Source organism: Enoplosus armatus, chromosome 7 (genome assembly GCF_043641665.1).
Source record: "Enoplosus armatus isolate fEnoArm2 chromosome 7, fEnoArm2.hap1, whole genome shotgun sequence".
Taxonomy (NCBI): Eukaryota; Metazoa; Chordata; class Actinopteri; order Centrarchiformes; family Enoplosidae; genus Enoplosus; species Enoplosus armatus.
The window spans coordinates 18,941,606-18,959,140 of NC_092186.1; the positions used below are offsets into that span (position 1 = coordinate 18,941,606).

At 38.6% G+C, this 17,535-nt stretch overlaps 2 protein-coding genes across 2 annotated transcripts in view; both read right to left on the bottom strand.

Moving 5' to 3' along the window:
• The window catches only part of kdm4b (lysine (K)-specific demethylase 4B), a 43,356-nt gene extending 38,326 nt beyond the window's left edge, over nucleotides 1-5,030 (bottom strand). Inside the window, exons 1-2 of the mRNA XM_070908294.1 lie at nucleotides 4,985-5,030; nucleotides 233-673 (exon numbers count right to left, since the gene is read on the bottom strand). Of these exons, the coding sequence (XP_070764395.1) occupies nucleotides 233-646 (414 nt within the window). The 5' untranslated portion in view covers nucleotides 647-673; nucleotides 4,985-5,030. The remainder of the gene's footprint in view (nucleotides 1-232; nucleotides 674-4,984) is intronic.
• Nucleotides 5,031-7,378: 2,348 nt separating this feature from the next.
• On the bottom strand, nucleotides 7,379-17,432 carry uhrf1 (ubiquitin-like with PHD and ring finger domains 1). The gene is made up of 17 exons (XM_070908942.1): nucleotides 17,343-17,432; nucleotides 15,211-15,373; nucleotides 14,788-15,054; nucleotides 14,251-14,399; nucleotides 12,837-13,052; nucleotides 12,259-12,374; nucleotides 11,898-12,084; nucleotides 11,349-11,472; nucleotides 10,940-11,047; nucleotides 10,703-10,807; nucleotides 10,334-10,440; nucleotides 10,059-10,221; nucleotides 9,592-9,729; nucleotides 8,971-9,079; nucleotides 8,652-8,821; nucleotides 8,031-8,129; nucleotides 7,379-7,525 (listed from the first exon to the last, which is right to left on the bottom strand). Exons 2-17 carry the CDS (start codon nucleotides 15,361-15,363, stop codon nucleotides 7,379-7,381), a joined length of 2,358 nt encoding a protein of 785 aa, XP_070765043.1. The 5' UTR covers nucleotides 15,364-15,373; nucleotides 17,343-17,432.
• Between the last annotated feature and the right edge of the window lie 103 nt (nucleotides 17,433-17,535).

Here is a 17,535-nt window from a genome sequence, read left to right on the forward strand (position 1 = left end):
CCCCATTTTATGCTATAATAACGTGTAATAGGCATTTGTCAATATTGTTTGATCATTGATCATGATCATTTTAGATAGAGGTTATGCCAGATTAAGAGGGAATTACAGTGGCTGCTGATAGGAATCAAAATGTAATGCAACAATTTGACCGTACCCTAACAGGACTGTAGAGAACTGCATAAAATATGTGAATGTATGCGTGAGAGTGTGTATATGTGTGTGTTGTTCTCACCTTGGCCAGGCCAGCACGGTGAGCTCCTTGGCTCTCCATGTAGACAATGTATTTGGCGAAGTCTTTGAACTCCTCCATGGTGGGCCGGAAGGTCATGATCTTGCAGCTGGGGTTCTTGGCACTGACTGCCGGCAGTGGTGACAGGAGAGGGATCGGGGGCAGCTCAGAACCTGGAAGAAGGCCTGGGGCCACGTCTGGGTCTATAGGCTGAGTCGGCTTGAGATCTGGAGCAGCATCGTGTTCTGAGGTCACTGCTGTGTCGGGGGTTTCGGTTATTGCTGGCTCCTGGGTGGCAATCTGGTCTTGGGCTGCACTGGAGCTAAGAGCAGGAGGGGAGGCTGGGACAGAGTCAGGGGGTGAAGCTGGGGCAGGGTGAGCAGCTGGCACCGTGTCCATGGGCATGCCGGTAGCCATTGGGTCTTTTAAGGGTTGCAGGTAAACCTGGAGGGGAGGGAGTGGGCAATCAGAGCATATTCAGTCTATTTAAGCTTCTTTCAAACTGCCAGGACCTTTTTGCAAACCAAATTAGGAGCAGTTGCAAGGTGGACAACATGTAAGTGTTCAGAGGGTTAAGCATCTAGTTTTTAAAAAAGGAGTGTGGAGTGCTCTCTTAAATTGAGTGGGTGGCTTTTTAAGAGCTAACCAAGCTAACAAAGTGAAGGCCAAAATGAACATAAAGTGCTGGTACAAAAAAAGAACAAGAAACACAGGCCAAACAGGCATGTTTTTCTTAGTTTCTGTTAGACAGCAATACATTTTGTCACTAGTGTTCAGAATCAGAAATACTTTATTATTGATCCCCGGGGGGAAATTGTACAGTACCGGTGCTCCCATTCCAGAGTAGAAAAATAGCATAATTTGAAAAATAGCATAATTTGTTCATGAAAACAAAATCAATATCATGCCCTTTTATACTGTAAAGCTTAAACAATTAGTCCAAGAATCAATTAGTTGATCAACAGAAAAGGCAACTACTTTGCCAATTGCTTAATAATTTAAGCAACTTTTCCAGCAAAGATACCAAACATACCCTTGTTCCAACTTCTTAATTGTAAGAATTTGCTGCTTGTCTTTGCTGACAGTACACTAAATATTTTCAGGTTTTGGAGTTAGCAAAAAATAGCCATCACAGTTTCCTGAAGCCACCTTGTTTTGCTTATTTTCTGGCGTTTCATAAACCAAAATATTAATCAAGGGGCAGATTAAATGATAATGATAACAATAATTACTTTCAACGTACATGTCAAAGAATGCATGAACACCGTACTTGAACATACCACTTACAGTAACATTTAAGAGATAAAAACTACAAAACCTAGTTCCCTTTGTGTGGAATTCAATAGAAAATAGTTATAGTTAGGTGCAGGGAATTAAATAGCTATTCAAAATAAAATTAACAAAATGAAACAGTTCTTAATATTTTTCAAACAACTCAGAATGTCGTGGGTGGATATGACTAAGCCAAATGTTCACCTGTGTGTTTCCAAGAGAAACTACACCCAGGCCGTTGCTTAGGATGCTATCTAGTGGTTGTCGCATGGTCTGCTTCAGAAGGCACTACAATGTGCACAGCTGGATGTGGTCCCAACAAACCACACTTGACCACATCCAACGACAAAGCTGGGTGTGCTTAGCCGTAACTGTATTGACTTTCTATCAGCTTGTTCAAGCCGCAATCTCGTCATATGCTGACAAAGTGTATGTATCTGTCCCTCCAAGCTGCATAATTTTTACTAATGCATATTGTCATGTTTTTGTGTCATGAATTGTTGTTATATCACATCAATACATAAACATACTATAGCTAGCACTAATTACATTTTTGCCATCGCCAGATTACGGGATGTGGTTTATAATAGACAATGATATTCTGTGAGAAAATCATGTGACCCTCGTCACAAGCAGGCTTCCAGCTTTCTTTTAACCAAATGATGACATGAACTATGTAATGAATTTTTTTCAGATTTGAACACTAACTGGTAAAAAAAAACAAAAAACAGCAAAGACAAAGTGCTGTACTCCGTAGTTTACTTCTGGGTGACTGGGATGTTTTCTTGGATGTTGTAAAGGATTTTTTTTGCATTAGAATTTAAATTAACAATAAATAAATTACGCTTTGTTTCTCTCACCTCACCCACAACTGCCACTCTCCCTTTCTCTCGCTCTTTTTAGACTAGTCAGGAAGGCTATTACTTAACTTTGTTTTACAGGACTTTCCACCCTTAGTCCTAATATGGATACTACTGGTGACTAGTGCTTGCTTGCTGTGAATGAAAGTTGTACATAAACTGTGGCAGCCCTGAGGCTTGTGTTTGACCAACCAGCAATACCAAGTACAGCAAACTCTGCTCTGATAACTTCAAGGACAACTGAAGGAACAAGTACAATTAATTGATTCACCTAGTGAAAGAAAATGAATTAGAAACTATTTTGATAATCCACTGATTAATCCATTTAAGTAATTATTTTCAAGCAAAACTCCGAATCCACTCTCTGGCTCCAGGTTCTCCAATCGGAGAATTTTCAGTTTTCTCAATGCTATTGGAGAAAAACTGTCTGTATTTTAGATTGTAATTAATTCAGACCTAATGGAGATCAATGCAACGAACTGTATTTTCAAAAACTCACCTCAGACATGTGCTGTTTCAATGGTTCTCAGTTTGGCATTAAAATCAACAGGTTGTTTTTTCTCTTACTCTGGGTGGAAACATTTGCAGTGATTTCAAATGTTGTACTATTGCCGAAATATTTTCTTTTCACATGAATGACACAGCATACATACTATATTGCTCTTACACAGCTCCCTTTTCCAATCTACTTAATAAAATCAAAAATGTGTCCATTTGGTATAAAAAGACGCTCAGCCTCAGCCAGAAAACAACTGCTGCAGTCTCTGAAAATGACTGCCCATTTTCTAAGATTTGTGCTCAGGATGTGTATGTAGAGCTAAGTTAAACGATGATTCGGTTTCTGTTGTTCAAATTAATTATTCAGAGCAAGATGTAATCAAAAACAAAAGTGCATCATTTGATAATTTTACATGTGATTTTGCATTCATTTGGCATATCTTGATATATACTGAAATGGGAAAATATCCTTATTAATATAGTTATAATGATTTCAACCACATCACCCAGCTCTACGCATGTACAATTATTATTATTATTATTAGCTGAATCACAGCATATCCATAATGTTAACTTCCTTAAGGGGCACAGGGTACAGCTTTTGTCAGAAGGGAAAATAGTTTGTTTTTTCTGCAGAACATGCGGTTTTGTGCTCTTGAAAGATTCTGAATCCTTCAAGAGAATTGCAATGCAAAGATTCAATCATTTTTCTATTTTTTTCCCCAAACAAATAGGTGACATGAAATGTTTCATGGGTTACAAGAAGTTATCTGTTTGAAGATTAACTTAGATAACATTGGCACTGTCACTCACAGGTGCCACTCGAAAAACATTCAACAACATTTTCTCAATGTTTCTCCCATTTTTTGTACTTCATCACACTTGACAATATAGATGAATATAATAATATGTTGATTTAAAAAAAAATGTAGCTTTAGATTTGGCATGTCAGAAAATATTAACCCACTTTACATCTGCATTTGCTCTGCATGGTTTGGATAGTGCCAAATACTGTCTCTGACACAACACATCACTACATCCCTAAGTATGCATGCATACATATGCAACTTCTCATGCACAATTTTACACACATCTGCCACCCACATTGTTAAAACAAGACTAGCTGGAAATATCACGTTTCTTATTTGTACTGCGAGTTCATACTACAAGGCAAATTGAGACAATTCAACAAGTTATTTGCATGAAGCATAAACACCCTCACATGATGTGAGCTTAAAACGACAGTCAGGTTTCAAGCAGCTGAATGAAAATAGAGAAGTTCGGTATGTTTTGCTGAATCTAAAATATGACATTTGTAATTAAATCCCACTCCAACACAACACTCAGTGACTGAGAAAGACATGTCTTCCAAAATAACTGCCGGTTCATAACCTGACCAAACTAACAATATACAACTACAACTTACGTTCATAATTCATAGTCACTCATCCAATATTCTGTAACGATATCTCAAAACCCTGGACCCTCTTTCCATCTGACCTATTCAGAGGATGAAAGGCCACATGACCCAGCTGTCTAACCACAACAAAAAGGGGCCTACACAGACTCTTTAACTCTATCTGGGCCTAAAACTTCTACTACTACTGCCCTCCTAAATAAGTACTAAGATGCTAATACTCACAAAATGTATTTGTCTCCCTCATAGCTAATTTATTTTTCTGGCTTGGTGAGAGTGAAACGACGGTGCTCGGTTTAAAATGAGCTGTTATTACAGACTGCTGCTGCTGCTGCTGCTAAGGGCGACGATGGCTCTGCACAACTAACATTAACTGTTAGCATTTTATCTCAAATGACAGTGAACAAAAAAACTGTAGCTGAAGCGCTTCAAAATGGGTAAAATGTGGAACTCACATTAACCTTCAATTGAGTCTAGCAAAGGTATACATATACGCAAAACCAACCGTTATGTTTAAACAGAACTACACTTCACCATGTCTTAACGTTTATGTATTCTCAGCTAACGCTAGCTAGCTTCCAGCTAGCTACTTCCATATCTGCATTTAGAAAAAACAAAACACCGCGACGACAGATACCATACTTCACAATTACACGAGAATACGGTCTTCGCGATTAAGTAAAATTAATCCCGTTTGGGAAATATTACCTCCTGCAGCAAAGTATTGTCCTCTCCCTGTTTTGCTCAATCGATTTGGTTTCGTTTTGTATAATTCCCTGGATCGATTTTCCTCTAGCATTAGCTTGCTGAGGCCGGAGTCACGCCCACTTCAGAAAGTACGCATTGCGATTGGTTGAATCACCTGTATGACATCATTCTTTGTCACAAACCCGGTTATATGGTTTGTTTATTCGGTTATTGACACACGAAGTAACCAATGAAAATATGCACTCACTACTCCTGGTTCCCGTGCTCGTACTTATCCGATGTGCACGCCACGCACGTAGACGCTGCTGGTTTAGTCTTCCTAATGGCGGTTACGCTCCGTTGACCAAAAATAAAATACCCTCAGTGTGCGAACACACATTTTTTTTTATCCAATATCCTCATGACCCCTGTATGTTCAAAAAGCTGAACACCATGCTCTATTACTCAAAGTTCATTACCCAGTTTCACTGAATCTTGTTTTTATGGCGTTCTACCATTTAAAATACGAATCAAGTTTAAAACCAGTTTTGTACTTAAAACATCTTGTAAATCTCTTCGATATTTTTATCCTTGTCATAACCAAGAAGGCACAACCAGTTCGTTACCTAATTCATGGTCAATGGCTCAAACTCTGTTTCCAATTTTTCCCAACAAGTCATTTTTTGTCAATACAAACAACAAGATACCTCATTTTCACTTTTTTTTATTGAATAACACTGAAAATGTATCGACACATTTTTGCACCAAACGTGTGCAAGAAATTCTAAAACTACATATCAAAACTAAAATGGACTAAAAATTATACAATTTCAGAAAATATACATTTCCCAGTCTATGCAAATCTTTGTCTCTCCATCAAAACTCAAAGTGCTGGCATGTGGATGGACATTGTCACACACTGCTGTTGAAATTCAACACCAAATATTCATAAAAGACAAAGGCAACAGCAAAAGTAGTAAATAACAAAATCAGATAATTTAGTTGATTCAATATCAAATTTCAGGAGCAGTGTGTGGAATTTCCTTGACATTTCAACTTAATGCAAGCATGTTCTGTTTTTTAAATGAAGTCCGATATTACAAGTGACCCCAGGAGACACAAAAATCTGACTGAACGCCCCCCCCCACAGATGGCAGTAATAGATTATAAAAAGATGAAAAAGTACAAATTTTAATTTTAGCAAAAAGTACAAATAGTTTCTAGACTCAATTAGGTTTTCGTGTGAGGGACAATGTCTAAAGAGCTAGATAGATGGGAGTTCTACATGACACTCTTGGTTAAGCACTTTTGTTTCTTTGGACTTACTCAAAATTAACCTTTTCAAAAAAAACAGGGGAAATCCAAATCTACACTGCAGAATATAATGGCCTTAAGAATCATGTTTTGAGGTTTTATCAAATTCATAGTAACTCTTAAACCAACTTTTGCAAACTCCATACACAAATATAAAATGACTGTGAAAATATTTACGGAACCAAAACACAAAAAATCCAACCACATTTGATGACACCGCTCCCAGACTGCTGAAGAACAGAAAAACGGGTTCATTAGGTCTCATCTACAGTTTATGGAGCAGCTTTAGTTTCAGAAGGCCTATTTTCTCAAAAAAAAAAAAATTGGCTTTGTTCACTTGTCACGTAAGTGCAATTTCAATCATCTGATCATGCCAGGAAACACAAGAAGTGTCACATTTGGAAGTCTGTCAAGACGATATTCAGTTTATTTTTGTCTAGTTTGTCAGTCGATTTCTTAATAGGAAATCAAGCTGCAGTGTGTTTATAAACACTTAAACAGAACAAGCAAGAGATTTAAAAAAAAGTAGAAGTACAGACAAGTACAGAGCTACAGGAGACACAACAGAGCCTTCCAGGTCAGATGTGAATGTGGACCAATTAATATCCTGACTGCATGACCAGATTTTTAAGAATTGCACCCAAATGAAGGCCGATTACAGCCAAACTAACGGCAGACCAGATAAGATCCATATTCTAACAACAGCCTTGTACAAAAAAAAAAAATTCAGCTAAACCACTTTTGACATAACATGCTCTTGAGTGCTTAACATGGAGGGATTTAGTTAAAAGTAACAAATATTTTACATTATGGATGACATTAGCATTAGTTAATGGAACAAAACGAAACGCTGGGAGTAAAATCCCGGTTGAAGATATTAACGGCGTAATGGTACAGTTAAAAAGGAATTTTCAATTTATCATTAACTACACGTCATGGCAGATCCAAGGTGAAAGATGGTAGCATTGAAGTCCACAAAAATTGTAGTTTTATAATCATAAAAATATATTAAGAGAAACTGATTCTTTATTGCCTCTACTGAAAATTCCCCTTACAGTTTACATCGCGTTTCCTCGAGGGTGGAGTAGGCAGAACCAATGATCATCGGCCATTGCTGTACCCTGGGAAAAACTGATTTAGAATGTCTTGCAGGGATTTGTTGACAGTCATGGAGTAGTTTTTGCCCATGTCGTGCCTGCAGGCCGGGCAGGTGTACACCTCTGCTTTGAAGGACCGCTGAAGGCATTCCTGGAGTAAAAATAAACAGTTTCAGGTCTCTGGGGATCTACCATTTATTAAATAAAAACATTTCACTGTTTAACAGTTTAGTATTGTATTAGTATTGTGATTTTAACAGTTTTTGTCAGAGGTGGGTGTAAGGTAGGCATGTGTCGATAGATCAAAAGCTACTACGGCTAACACAATGTTTAAGAATCATTCGCACCCCAGCCCTACTGCAACACAATGAAATAAAAGCATCTTTTAAGTCATATCATCAAAAACATCCCCATTACTGTTTAAGAAGAGGTATGATTGAGTAACTGCACACAATAATGTCCCTGCTCCCTGTATTTTAAAGATGTGAATGTATCTACAGGCTGAAAGCTTATCTATTTAACAGCAGTGCCATAGAGTCTTGTTTATCACTCATTGTGCACCTGCTACTAAGTTGTAAATCTATCAAATCAACTTTCCATAGTGTCCAGAGTCACTAGGGATCCCAAAACCTGGGACAATGATAATAGTTTCTTACCCTGCAGACATTGTGTTGGCACTCTGTGGTGATGGGCTGATAGACCACTTCCTGGCAGCAAATGCAGAGGAAAATTTCCTCAACTTTGTTCAAGAATTTCTGCAGAAAAAAAGAAGCGTGTGAAAAGACATTACACACAGATATCACTTGCAAAAATGTACACAGACCATAAACAAAATACCCATCTGGAGACAACTAGTTGAGACTGCAGTTTCAAGTACTTTCATGAACTTTTTCATACTAGGTATTTTTAGTTAAGCAATACTAAAAACAGTAAGCATATAATTGTTGTCAATAGAACTTTGTATGCAAGAGCAGTTACTATTTCTTAGTTATTGTTACGAACATGCAACGCTGCTTCACTTGAAATCACACCAATGTGATGTATCAAGTGTTTGCTTGTAGTACATCTTATTCTGGGGCTTCTATTCTCTCAATGTTATATCACTCATTTATTTATCACAAATCATTATTATCTCAATGTCCCAGAATAAGGTGTTGGAGTGATTTAGACATTTACAAAAAACAATTTGTCGTTCCCATCTGCATACAGGGCAAACAGACCCCCAGTTTGCCCCAAACATAAGCATAAACATTTAGAAACCCAGCTGGTGACTTCACCAAATACACAGCCATCCTCACCGGTCCAAGTGACAGTGACCCCATGGCTTCATCCCACAGCTTCTGGTTTGGCTTGTCATTCTTGATGAGGGTTTTCTGCTCCTTGGTAAGCTTGTACACTTCCACCTTTATTTTCTTAGGAGTCTTGGCTGGTGAGGTCTTAGAGGAATCTGACAGAGAGAAACTCATTCTAAATTCACCAAAGAGTTGTGCGGTTTAAAGTTTATTTGTGTTTTTCTCTGTGTAGAAACCTAAGAAACATCAAATTGCCTCCTGCACTAGGAGATTATGGTCACTCTTACCGGCAATATCAACTTACCACTGCCCTGAGATTTTCTCTTCCTCTTTGCCTTGCTGGGTGTCGCTGCCACCGCCTCCTCCTCCACTTCATTTTTGTTTTCTTTCTCTTTCTGATAACCAGCAGGATACTGGAACAAGATTGAGTCCATTTAATAGAAGTTATGCCACTGCTAGCTATTAGCTCAAAGCACAGCTAACATTTGCATGCTTATCTACATGTCTCTTAGCAGGTTAACATGGATTTATCATGTAACAATTAAAAATGTCAGTATATTTACATGCTTGTATGATAACATGCTAAATGTGAGTGTAAATAATGTTAGTTTAGTGTTATGTTGACGTTAGAACGCAAGTTTAAACATTTGTTAAACATCTTCATTTAAACATTTTTATCTAGGTATTCATATACTACAATTTAATTATGTGGAGTACAGGATCTGCTTGTAAAACAAGGCAATTGCTTTTTTCATTCAAAAAAATATTGTTGCATTATACATAAACATCTAAGCAAAATTATGGAAAATTACATGGCAAAACTGAAGTTTTGAAATTGAATAGGGAGCTATTGCAAACAAAGTACCAGTACCTTTTGTATACAAAATCCCTCTTGGTATAATGTAGTCTGAATGATCATCTCTACCTGCATGGTGAGACCGAGCTTCTTAATGCGGTCCTTGCCATCTCTGGTCCACGGTGCCGGCTCATCATCATCACGCTTCAGTAGATAGCGCCAGACCAAGAAGCCAGACTTGCCCTTGGCTGGCCAGTACTTCGCCACCTGAAAGAAGGCAATGACACAAAGTGAAACTACATATAGATGCTCAAAGTTACTAGATAATTCATAAAACCTGATTTATTCAAACTAGAGGTAGTTGTTAGCTTACTGGTAATTCAGTTCTGGTGAGGCTACCCAATTCATTCTCTTTATTTATTTTAGCAGATCTTTGCAGTTGAATCATTCCATTTATCAACTTAATTAGTTGTCACACCCTATGATTAATAGTTCAATAGTTGGCTTAATTGTAGTGTATCAAAAGAATATCAGGCAGTATGACAAATCCCCTTCCCCAAAGGACATATAGAAACCTGTCCAGTGTCCCCTCATACCTTATATATCCCATCATATCGGTTTCCTTCCTCAGGGCTGTATTTACTGTGCTTGCGACCCTTGCAGCTGCGCACAACTCTAACCGGTTTGCCTTCCTTCCAGTTCTTGGACTCTGCTCCGTTTTTGTCATTGACAGGGACGTTGCAGTTGAGAGCCAGCGCCCTGGTGAGAACAAGAGCCAAAAAAGTTGAATTTGTAAAATAAAAAAGCTGACATTCAGATATCCTGTTGATTAAAAGGAAATTAGAATACATTTTGTCCGTCAGCCTCATACCGGTTCATGTGGGTAAGTGTCTGATCACATGATTGTTCAGCAGTCCTCTTGTTTCCAGAAAGATCTCGCCCTCCAGAGCCAGTGTAAGTGAACTCATTACCATCATCCTACAATGTAAGACACATCAAAAACATTTTTACACACACATTAAAATGTTTACAGAAACATATGGGTTTCATATCATCATATTCCCGTTTTCCCCCCATGAAAGAGTTTTTCTGTAGAGGGTCTAAGGATAAAGGGCGTCATATGCTGTGCAGCTTGTAACGCCCCTTGAGGCACATTTGTGATATTGGGCTGGCTTGCTTTATTTATTCATTTATTTAAAAAAAAAAAAAAAAAAAAAAGAAGAAGAAAGAAACAACATACCACGTCATCCTCATATCCTCCTGCCAGGACCAGAGAGTAGGCACCATCATTGCTCCTGCCGTGAATCCCAGCTACATGTGGCCTGTGGACGCCAGATTCACTGACCTAGAAAAGCCAAAGAATTTGAACATTATTGCTAGCCACTGGAACCACAAAACTTTTGTAGTGTTAATGCACTATGTTTATGCATAGTTTCTTCATCAGCATTGATTAAACTCTCCAGTTGTGTGGACTGACCTGCACTCTGAACTTCCACAGGGAGCCAACGGGGATGCCGGGGATTGGGCCATAGTGGTTGGACGGGACGATGGTGCACTGCTTGGTTCGACCAACACAGGCCATTCCCTGAAAGAAGAGGAGTAAATGGTTTGAATAATAATAATAATAAATAAGATACTGTGGCTCAACACCAATTACAGTATTGTAGCTTGTTGACTACAAGGACACCGAGCATGTAAGCTTATTTCCTTCTTTGACAAAAATCCCTTTGGTATAAAATATTCATTGTTTATTAAGAACCAAAACCATGTTTTTATGTTTTTTTAAATTGGAATATGGTGGTATGGGGTGACAAATCCAAATCATAATTCTAAATTACTAAAAAATATTTTTGCGCCTCTGAATAAGATTCACTGTCAACACTCACCTTGCCCCAGTCCCTCTGGCTGGAGGAGCTAGCTGAAGCCATCTTAGCTTTCTTCTTGCTCTCTTTCAGCTTCTCTCCAGCCAATACAACCTCACTTGCGTCATTACGGCAACCTGGGCAATACCTAAGACAACATGACATGTAGAGTTAAGTCAAGCATACATGTTAATAACACAATGTGATGGATCAAAAAGATGACTTGGAATCTGGGTTTTGGCTTGTTGATTTCTGAATAACAAAACAGACTTGTGTTAAGTGTTTTGATTCATGCCTCAACTAGTCCAAAGCTGCACAACATGGCTATAAAAGCTTTAAAGCACTTTAAGACATTCTTGGTTTTATAAAAAAGAAATGGCGTTGTTCAGGCCATTATTGACTGCATTTGAAAACTCCCTTTACAAAAACACAATTCACAATTTCCACAACAATTACAAGATCGCTCTTTAATCAACGTATGACTGATAATTTCCCATTTTATATTAAAACAAATGTCAGGATATCTGAATGTATTTAATGAGTTGTGGAGTTCTGCATCTGATTGCTACTGACCAGTCCTCGTCTTCTGGGATGGAGGTGAGCGGAGGGTTCAGGCAGTAAGTGTGATAGGCCATGTCGCATTCATCACACAGAAGCTGTTTGTCTGGATCCTGCTTGATGCCACAAATATGGCAGTTACACCACTGACAGTTTTTTTTGGGATCATCCTTACAGTGCTTGCACTCGGGTCCATTTGATCCTGGAGAACACAGACATTTCATTATATTATATATTCTATTTCATTATACAGCACCATCAGTGGGGTGCGGAAAGTTTTATATGTACGAAATCCTGATGATTCACAAGTCAAAAGTCGTCACCATGTCAATGGCTACCAACTCACAACTTTACAATTTCTCATCCTTAAACCTACTTTTTAGTGGACTCTCAGATCCAGCTGGGGTGTCACCCAGAGAACCGGGCTCCTCAATTTTGTAGATTTCAGTCAGGAACATGATCCGGCAGTCATTAAGAGAGTCACCAGCATCACTGCAAATAAAGATACAAACTGTCAGTGTCCTGCATGGTACCAATATAGAAGTACATTCTCCTGTTTACAATTTGTGTGTGTGTTTATATATATATATATATATATATATATATATATATATATATATATATATATATATATATATATATTCCTCTAGGCATAAATGAGATCTAAATCCAAACATCCGTTAATACCCAAACAACTTACAATGTTACCAGTACATAGTACCATACTCTGCAATGTACTTTGATATCACAGCAGGAAATGTACTTCTGCCACCTGCTACTGTGGCATACAAAACCCAACAGACTTTGATATATAGATAAAAATGGGACCACAAGATGATGTTCACCTGCTACTGCAGCAGGATGAGCAGATATTTACTCAGATGTTTGACTTGTAGCAGTTCCCCCAACTATAAAACACAGTAACTAAACCATAACATGCAACAAAACTATTACCCAAGGATAATCTTGGCGTAGATCTCTCGCAGGGTGCGCGTCTCCCTCTTTCTCTGGATCTCAGCATCATACCAGTAGCCACGCTCCTTGGCGTCGTCTGGGTTGAAGTTGACCATAACAACCATGCCTGGCTCCAGCTGGTGCCACTGGTACACTGTACGGGCCCGCGGACGAACATCCTTTACCAGCAACTGAATCACCCCGTTCTCTGGGTAGCTGCGATAGTAAATTTAATACCATATCAGTTTGCAGTTCAGAGGCAAGCCACATTTCCTACACAGTGCTGCATGGGAGTGTAGCCAAATGTATAAAAGTATGTTTGATTAGTGAGGATCTGGATCACCAGGAACTGCTGGTGCAGCAGGTTTGAACAACTATGCCACTCAGATGAATGTTCCTTAAACACTAACGCACTTGCAAGCTCACAAGAGCACCTTTCAAGGGAGGGCAAAGCCAGAGACACCACAGAAAACCTAATGCTTCAAATGTTACGGCTACACACTCGTGAAAAGTTACATTTTAGTTCAATGTCAATTTTAGTCCCAAAATGAAGATTTCAATGTGCCTTGTCTAGTAAGAGTTCAAGACATTAAAAATGTGCAATTCCATGAGGATCCGTGATAAGCCTTTTGTGTGAGCCTGCAGCAGGAAGTGATCATTTTACATCAGTAGTAGGTTAATAAGATTTAAAGTGTTATGTTGATAGGTCTGGTGGTCTAAATGAGTGCTGTGCTTTTTAATCTGCTATGCTTCCATCCAGCAATGTCTTTCTTCATATACTTACACTGTACATGAGAAAACCATTTCAGTGTAAAATGCTGTGTTTGTTACGATTATTTTAGAACTTTAAATTTTGCTCTCATAGACTATGAAGCTGATTTAATGAACTGAATCCTTTTCAGCTTTGGGAGAATCAACAATATTTGTCTTTAGTTTACCATTTTTGTTTTGGTTAATTGATTTGAAGTCTGTTCTTGAGAAAAAAATGTATGTTAGCCCTCCATGTCCTTCCTGTACTTTACAACAAGTCAAAATCCCACCATGATTTAGAATACATTTTATTGCTTGCTTCATCAAGTCTGGTGTTCAGTTGTGTGCTTTTAGTCAAACATGTTCTCTGCTGAAGACCACTTAGTTTTTCTTCCCCAACTATTATTCCTGAAAACCAAATCAAAGCTCTACATTGCAGGTGGTAGGCCATTTGTTAAAAAAATAAAATAATAATAATTATTATAATAATAAAACCTTATGTTGATACACAGAAAGTTGGCAAATCTTCGATTGACAGAGTGATGTTAGCTGGGCTCAATATAGTTTGTTTTTCACAAACATTTGACCGCTTTGTAAGACAGGTCTCATCTAACCCGAGTGTTGAATTAAAATGAACACGAGTAACAGAAAAATGGATTCTTACTCTTCATATTTAACATGGTACAGTATCTCCTCCTCCGGTGCCTCAGCTGCCTCCTCGTTAGGTGTCTTTGTTGTCTTCGTAACATTCACGATCTGAGCCTCAAACCAGGCCCCCATGTTCAAGTCCCTTGCATCCACCAGCTCATTTATCTTCAACACACAGAAAAAAAGTTAGGAAGATGTTTTTCATTCACAGCGTAATTAGTAACAACCTAACAAGTGTTCTTTGAAAGTTGCAAAACAATATATTTTTCATTTTGTTTATTGCAAAACTGGTCATCTGAATATCTTAAGTCTTGTCAGGCCTTCATCCTTACATACACCGAATTTCAAAACATGGGGTAAAATTACACATTTTCATGTCGATAAGTTTGGTGAAGAAATGGAGACCGGCTCAAACATATTCCAGCTCTTATAACCCCACTTTATCCAAATCGCTTGTATTTGTATACCGCCCATCTCTTACAGAAATATTAAATTTCCCACTTCCCCACAAAGTAAAAGTAACCTGTAAACACTAAATACTTTTAAAACGCACCTTGTAAAATCCGAACCCCGGATCGACGAGCTCTGGGGTGTTTGTCTGGGCAGAGGTGCCGGCAGTCTGGCCCTCTACCTCGCCATGAGTTGAGCTCTTGTCAGACTCACTTTGGGTTGAGCCACAACCAGAATCAGAGTCGGAGAGCTCAGCTTCTTTGTCCTTACTTTTGACGACATCAGCAGGGGCCGTCTTCTGCCTAACAAGCAGCTGCACTATGTCGTTTAGGCCGACGTTGTAGTCAAATATGGTATGGCCGTCCTCCATCTGATACAAAATAAAAATATATTTTTTGTTTGTTTCAGTGGTCCCTCGTTTTTCCTGCTGGTGTTTGCGCACTTCTATAGGAGATATTTATTCATAATAGAACATTTCAGACACAAATGCCTGCATCAAAACAATATTTTAACCATGCCACCTCACCTGCTTGCCGCGGTAAAACAGCCTCTGTCTCTCTGGCTCCACCTTGAAGAGCTCGTTGATTTTGAGACGCAGCTCATCCACCTTGGTGAGTTTGGACAGGGAATCCACCCGGTGGGTTTCCTTCCCATCCATTGTGCGCACTTGAATCCACATTGCAGCTGCCCTGTGTCAAGAGTCCAACCATGACCCATTATAACCACAATAATCATTGCAATTATTTCATTAAATACTGTAAGTAATCGGAGTAATCAGTCTTGTTTAATGGATCATTTGATCGTATTCATCTTCATCTCCAGCAGACATCAGTGATCAGAGGCTAGTAGCCAGTTTTGTTTACTCCATCAACAGCAACAAGATTTGTCTGCTATTCATTTGTATTTATTTGCATTTGAGTCCAACAGCACCCACTGCAAAAAAGCTTATGCAAATGTATAGATCAAGCCTAATAAATAGCATTGTATAGCACAACACTTTGGCCGTGTATGATAAGACTTGAAGGTTTGGTCTGTGCATCAATCTAAAATTTTGTTTTTGGCATTTTCTGCTAGAGACAGCACAGTAGTGTAGGTTTTGCAACAAAATAAGAGTTCTGGCTTTCTCTGATAATTGCATATATTAATAGAGGAATATTAAGACACGCAATTATCATTGCTGGTCTTAATTAAGATTTGAACTAAAATTCATTACGTGTATTTTGCATACAATATCTGAGTGCAAAGTGATTCTTGCCAGGTAGCCAACCATAATTTTGATATTTATTCAACATGCTTTCACTCTTTCTGCATGGTTGTGTTTGTCTACTTTACTGTGTGTTGTGAAACTAGTCAAAGACAAATTTAATTTGAATCCTTGTAATGGACAATAAAGATTAACTGATCCTGAACCTGCAACTGTGACTACTAAGGCACACAATTTAAAATCTGGCCAAATTCAAAAATCTTTTCCTCCCCTTTTTAGCCTTCAATCCAAACAAAGACAGGCGTTTAACACCCTGGATTATTGCTTTTCCAAAGCACTGTGTGGACAATGTCAATGCATAGAGTTCCTGCCAATTCCATCATTAGAACGGTTTTGCCGTTTAACTTAAGTAAACGAATGAATTAAATGTTTTTCAGTAGCAGAAATATGATTATGCCAGTCCTTGTTCCGTGTATTGTGCTGCTGTCAGCGTTGGGCTGTCACTTCGACAGAGTATCAGAAAGGGAGGGAACAAGCTGATTTAAATACAGTGCGGGAAACTGAGCTGCAGGCCACTCCCAGTTCTTTTAAAAGCAAGCACATCCGGACGGGAGGGAGCGCTAGCAAACAATGTGCCTTCGCTCTCTGACAATAAAACACACCGAAATACTACCTTATATGTAGTTTGGAATCGATTATTAGATTACGAAAACGGTCCTCCGCCCGCATAGACCGTGTTTTGTTCTTGTATTAAGTGGTAAACGGCGAGCTCGACGACTGCTTGGCTTTTACTTTTGCGCTCTCAGCTGAGGTCTTGTTCGCTCCGCTGGCCCGAAATAAACACCAGCGAACAAAACACAAGTAATAACATCGAAAACAAACTACTTCCTCCCACCTAAGATGCGTTATTTCACCGACATCATTCATTGCGTTTCAAAATGCAGACAAAAACACGAGTCAATTCATCACAAACCAATACGGAAAAACAGGAAAATAAGCAATCTGTTTAAGGTTAGCGTATTTGTTTTGTTTCAGAGAAAGCAGTGAAGTGGCAAAGCTGGTTGAGATTTCACCATGTGGTGCACATTATGTAGCTATACTACAGATAAACAACACAAAATAACAGCTCGCTAGTCAAGTTCATCGCCCACCCATCAATGCCTAACGTTACAGAAAACCACGTTACAACTTATTGTTAGAGAGCTTTCAACGGGTATGTTAGCAATAAGAAACCAGATTAACTCAACAGCACGAAAACCGCCCCGTTGAGTAAAAATTCTGATTCATTTTGAATTTTACATTTGGTTGGCTAGGGAACTTGGTGTAGTAACTTACGTTTAGCCAAACAGAAACGAGGTAGGACTTAGCTAACCTTAGTAAGCTAGCTACTGAGTGAAGAAATCAATGAGTACAATTTTAAAAGTTATTACAACATAAGAAAAAAACTGCTTTACCTGTTTGTTCGTCCAAGTGAAAACAAGAAATTGACGTTTAAGGAGTAACGCGCACGTTTTCTCCAAATAACTTCTATGCAAGGTTTACACGACCAACTCTATGCCTTGTTGGAGATTGATCAATGAGTTATTCTTCAAGACTTTCATATCCCGCCTGCTCTGAAAATGCAGCTTCATCATTGGCTGATTGTCT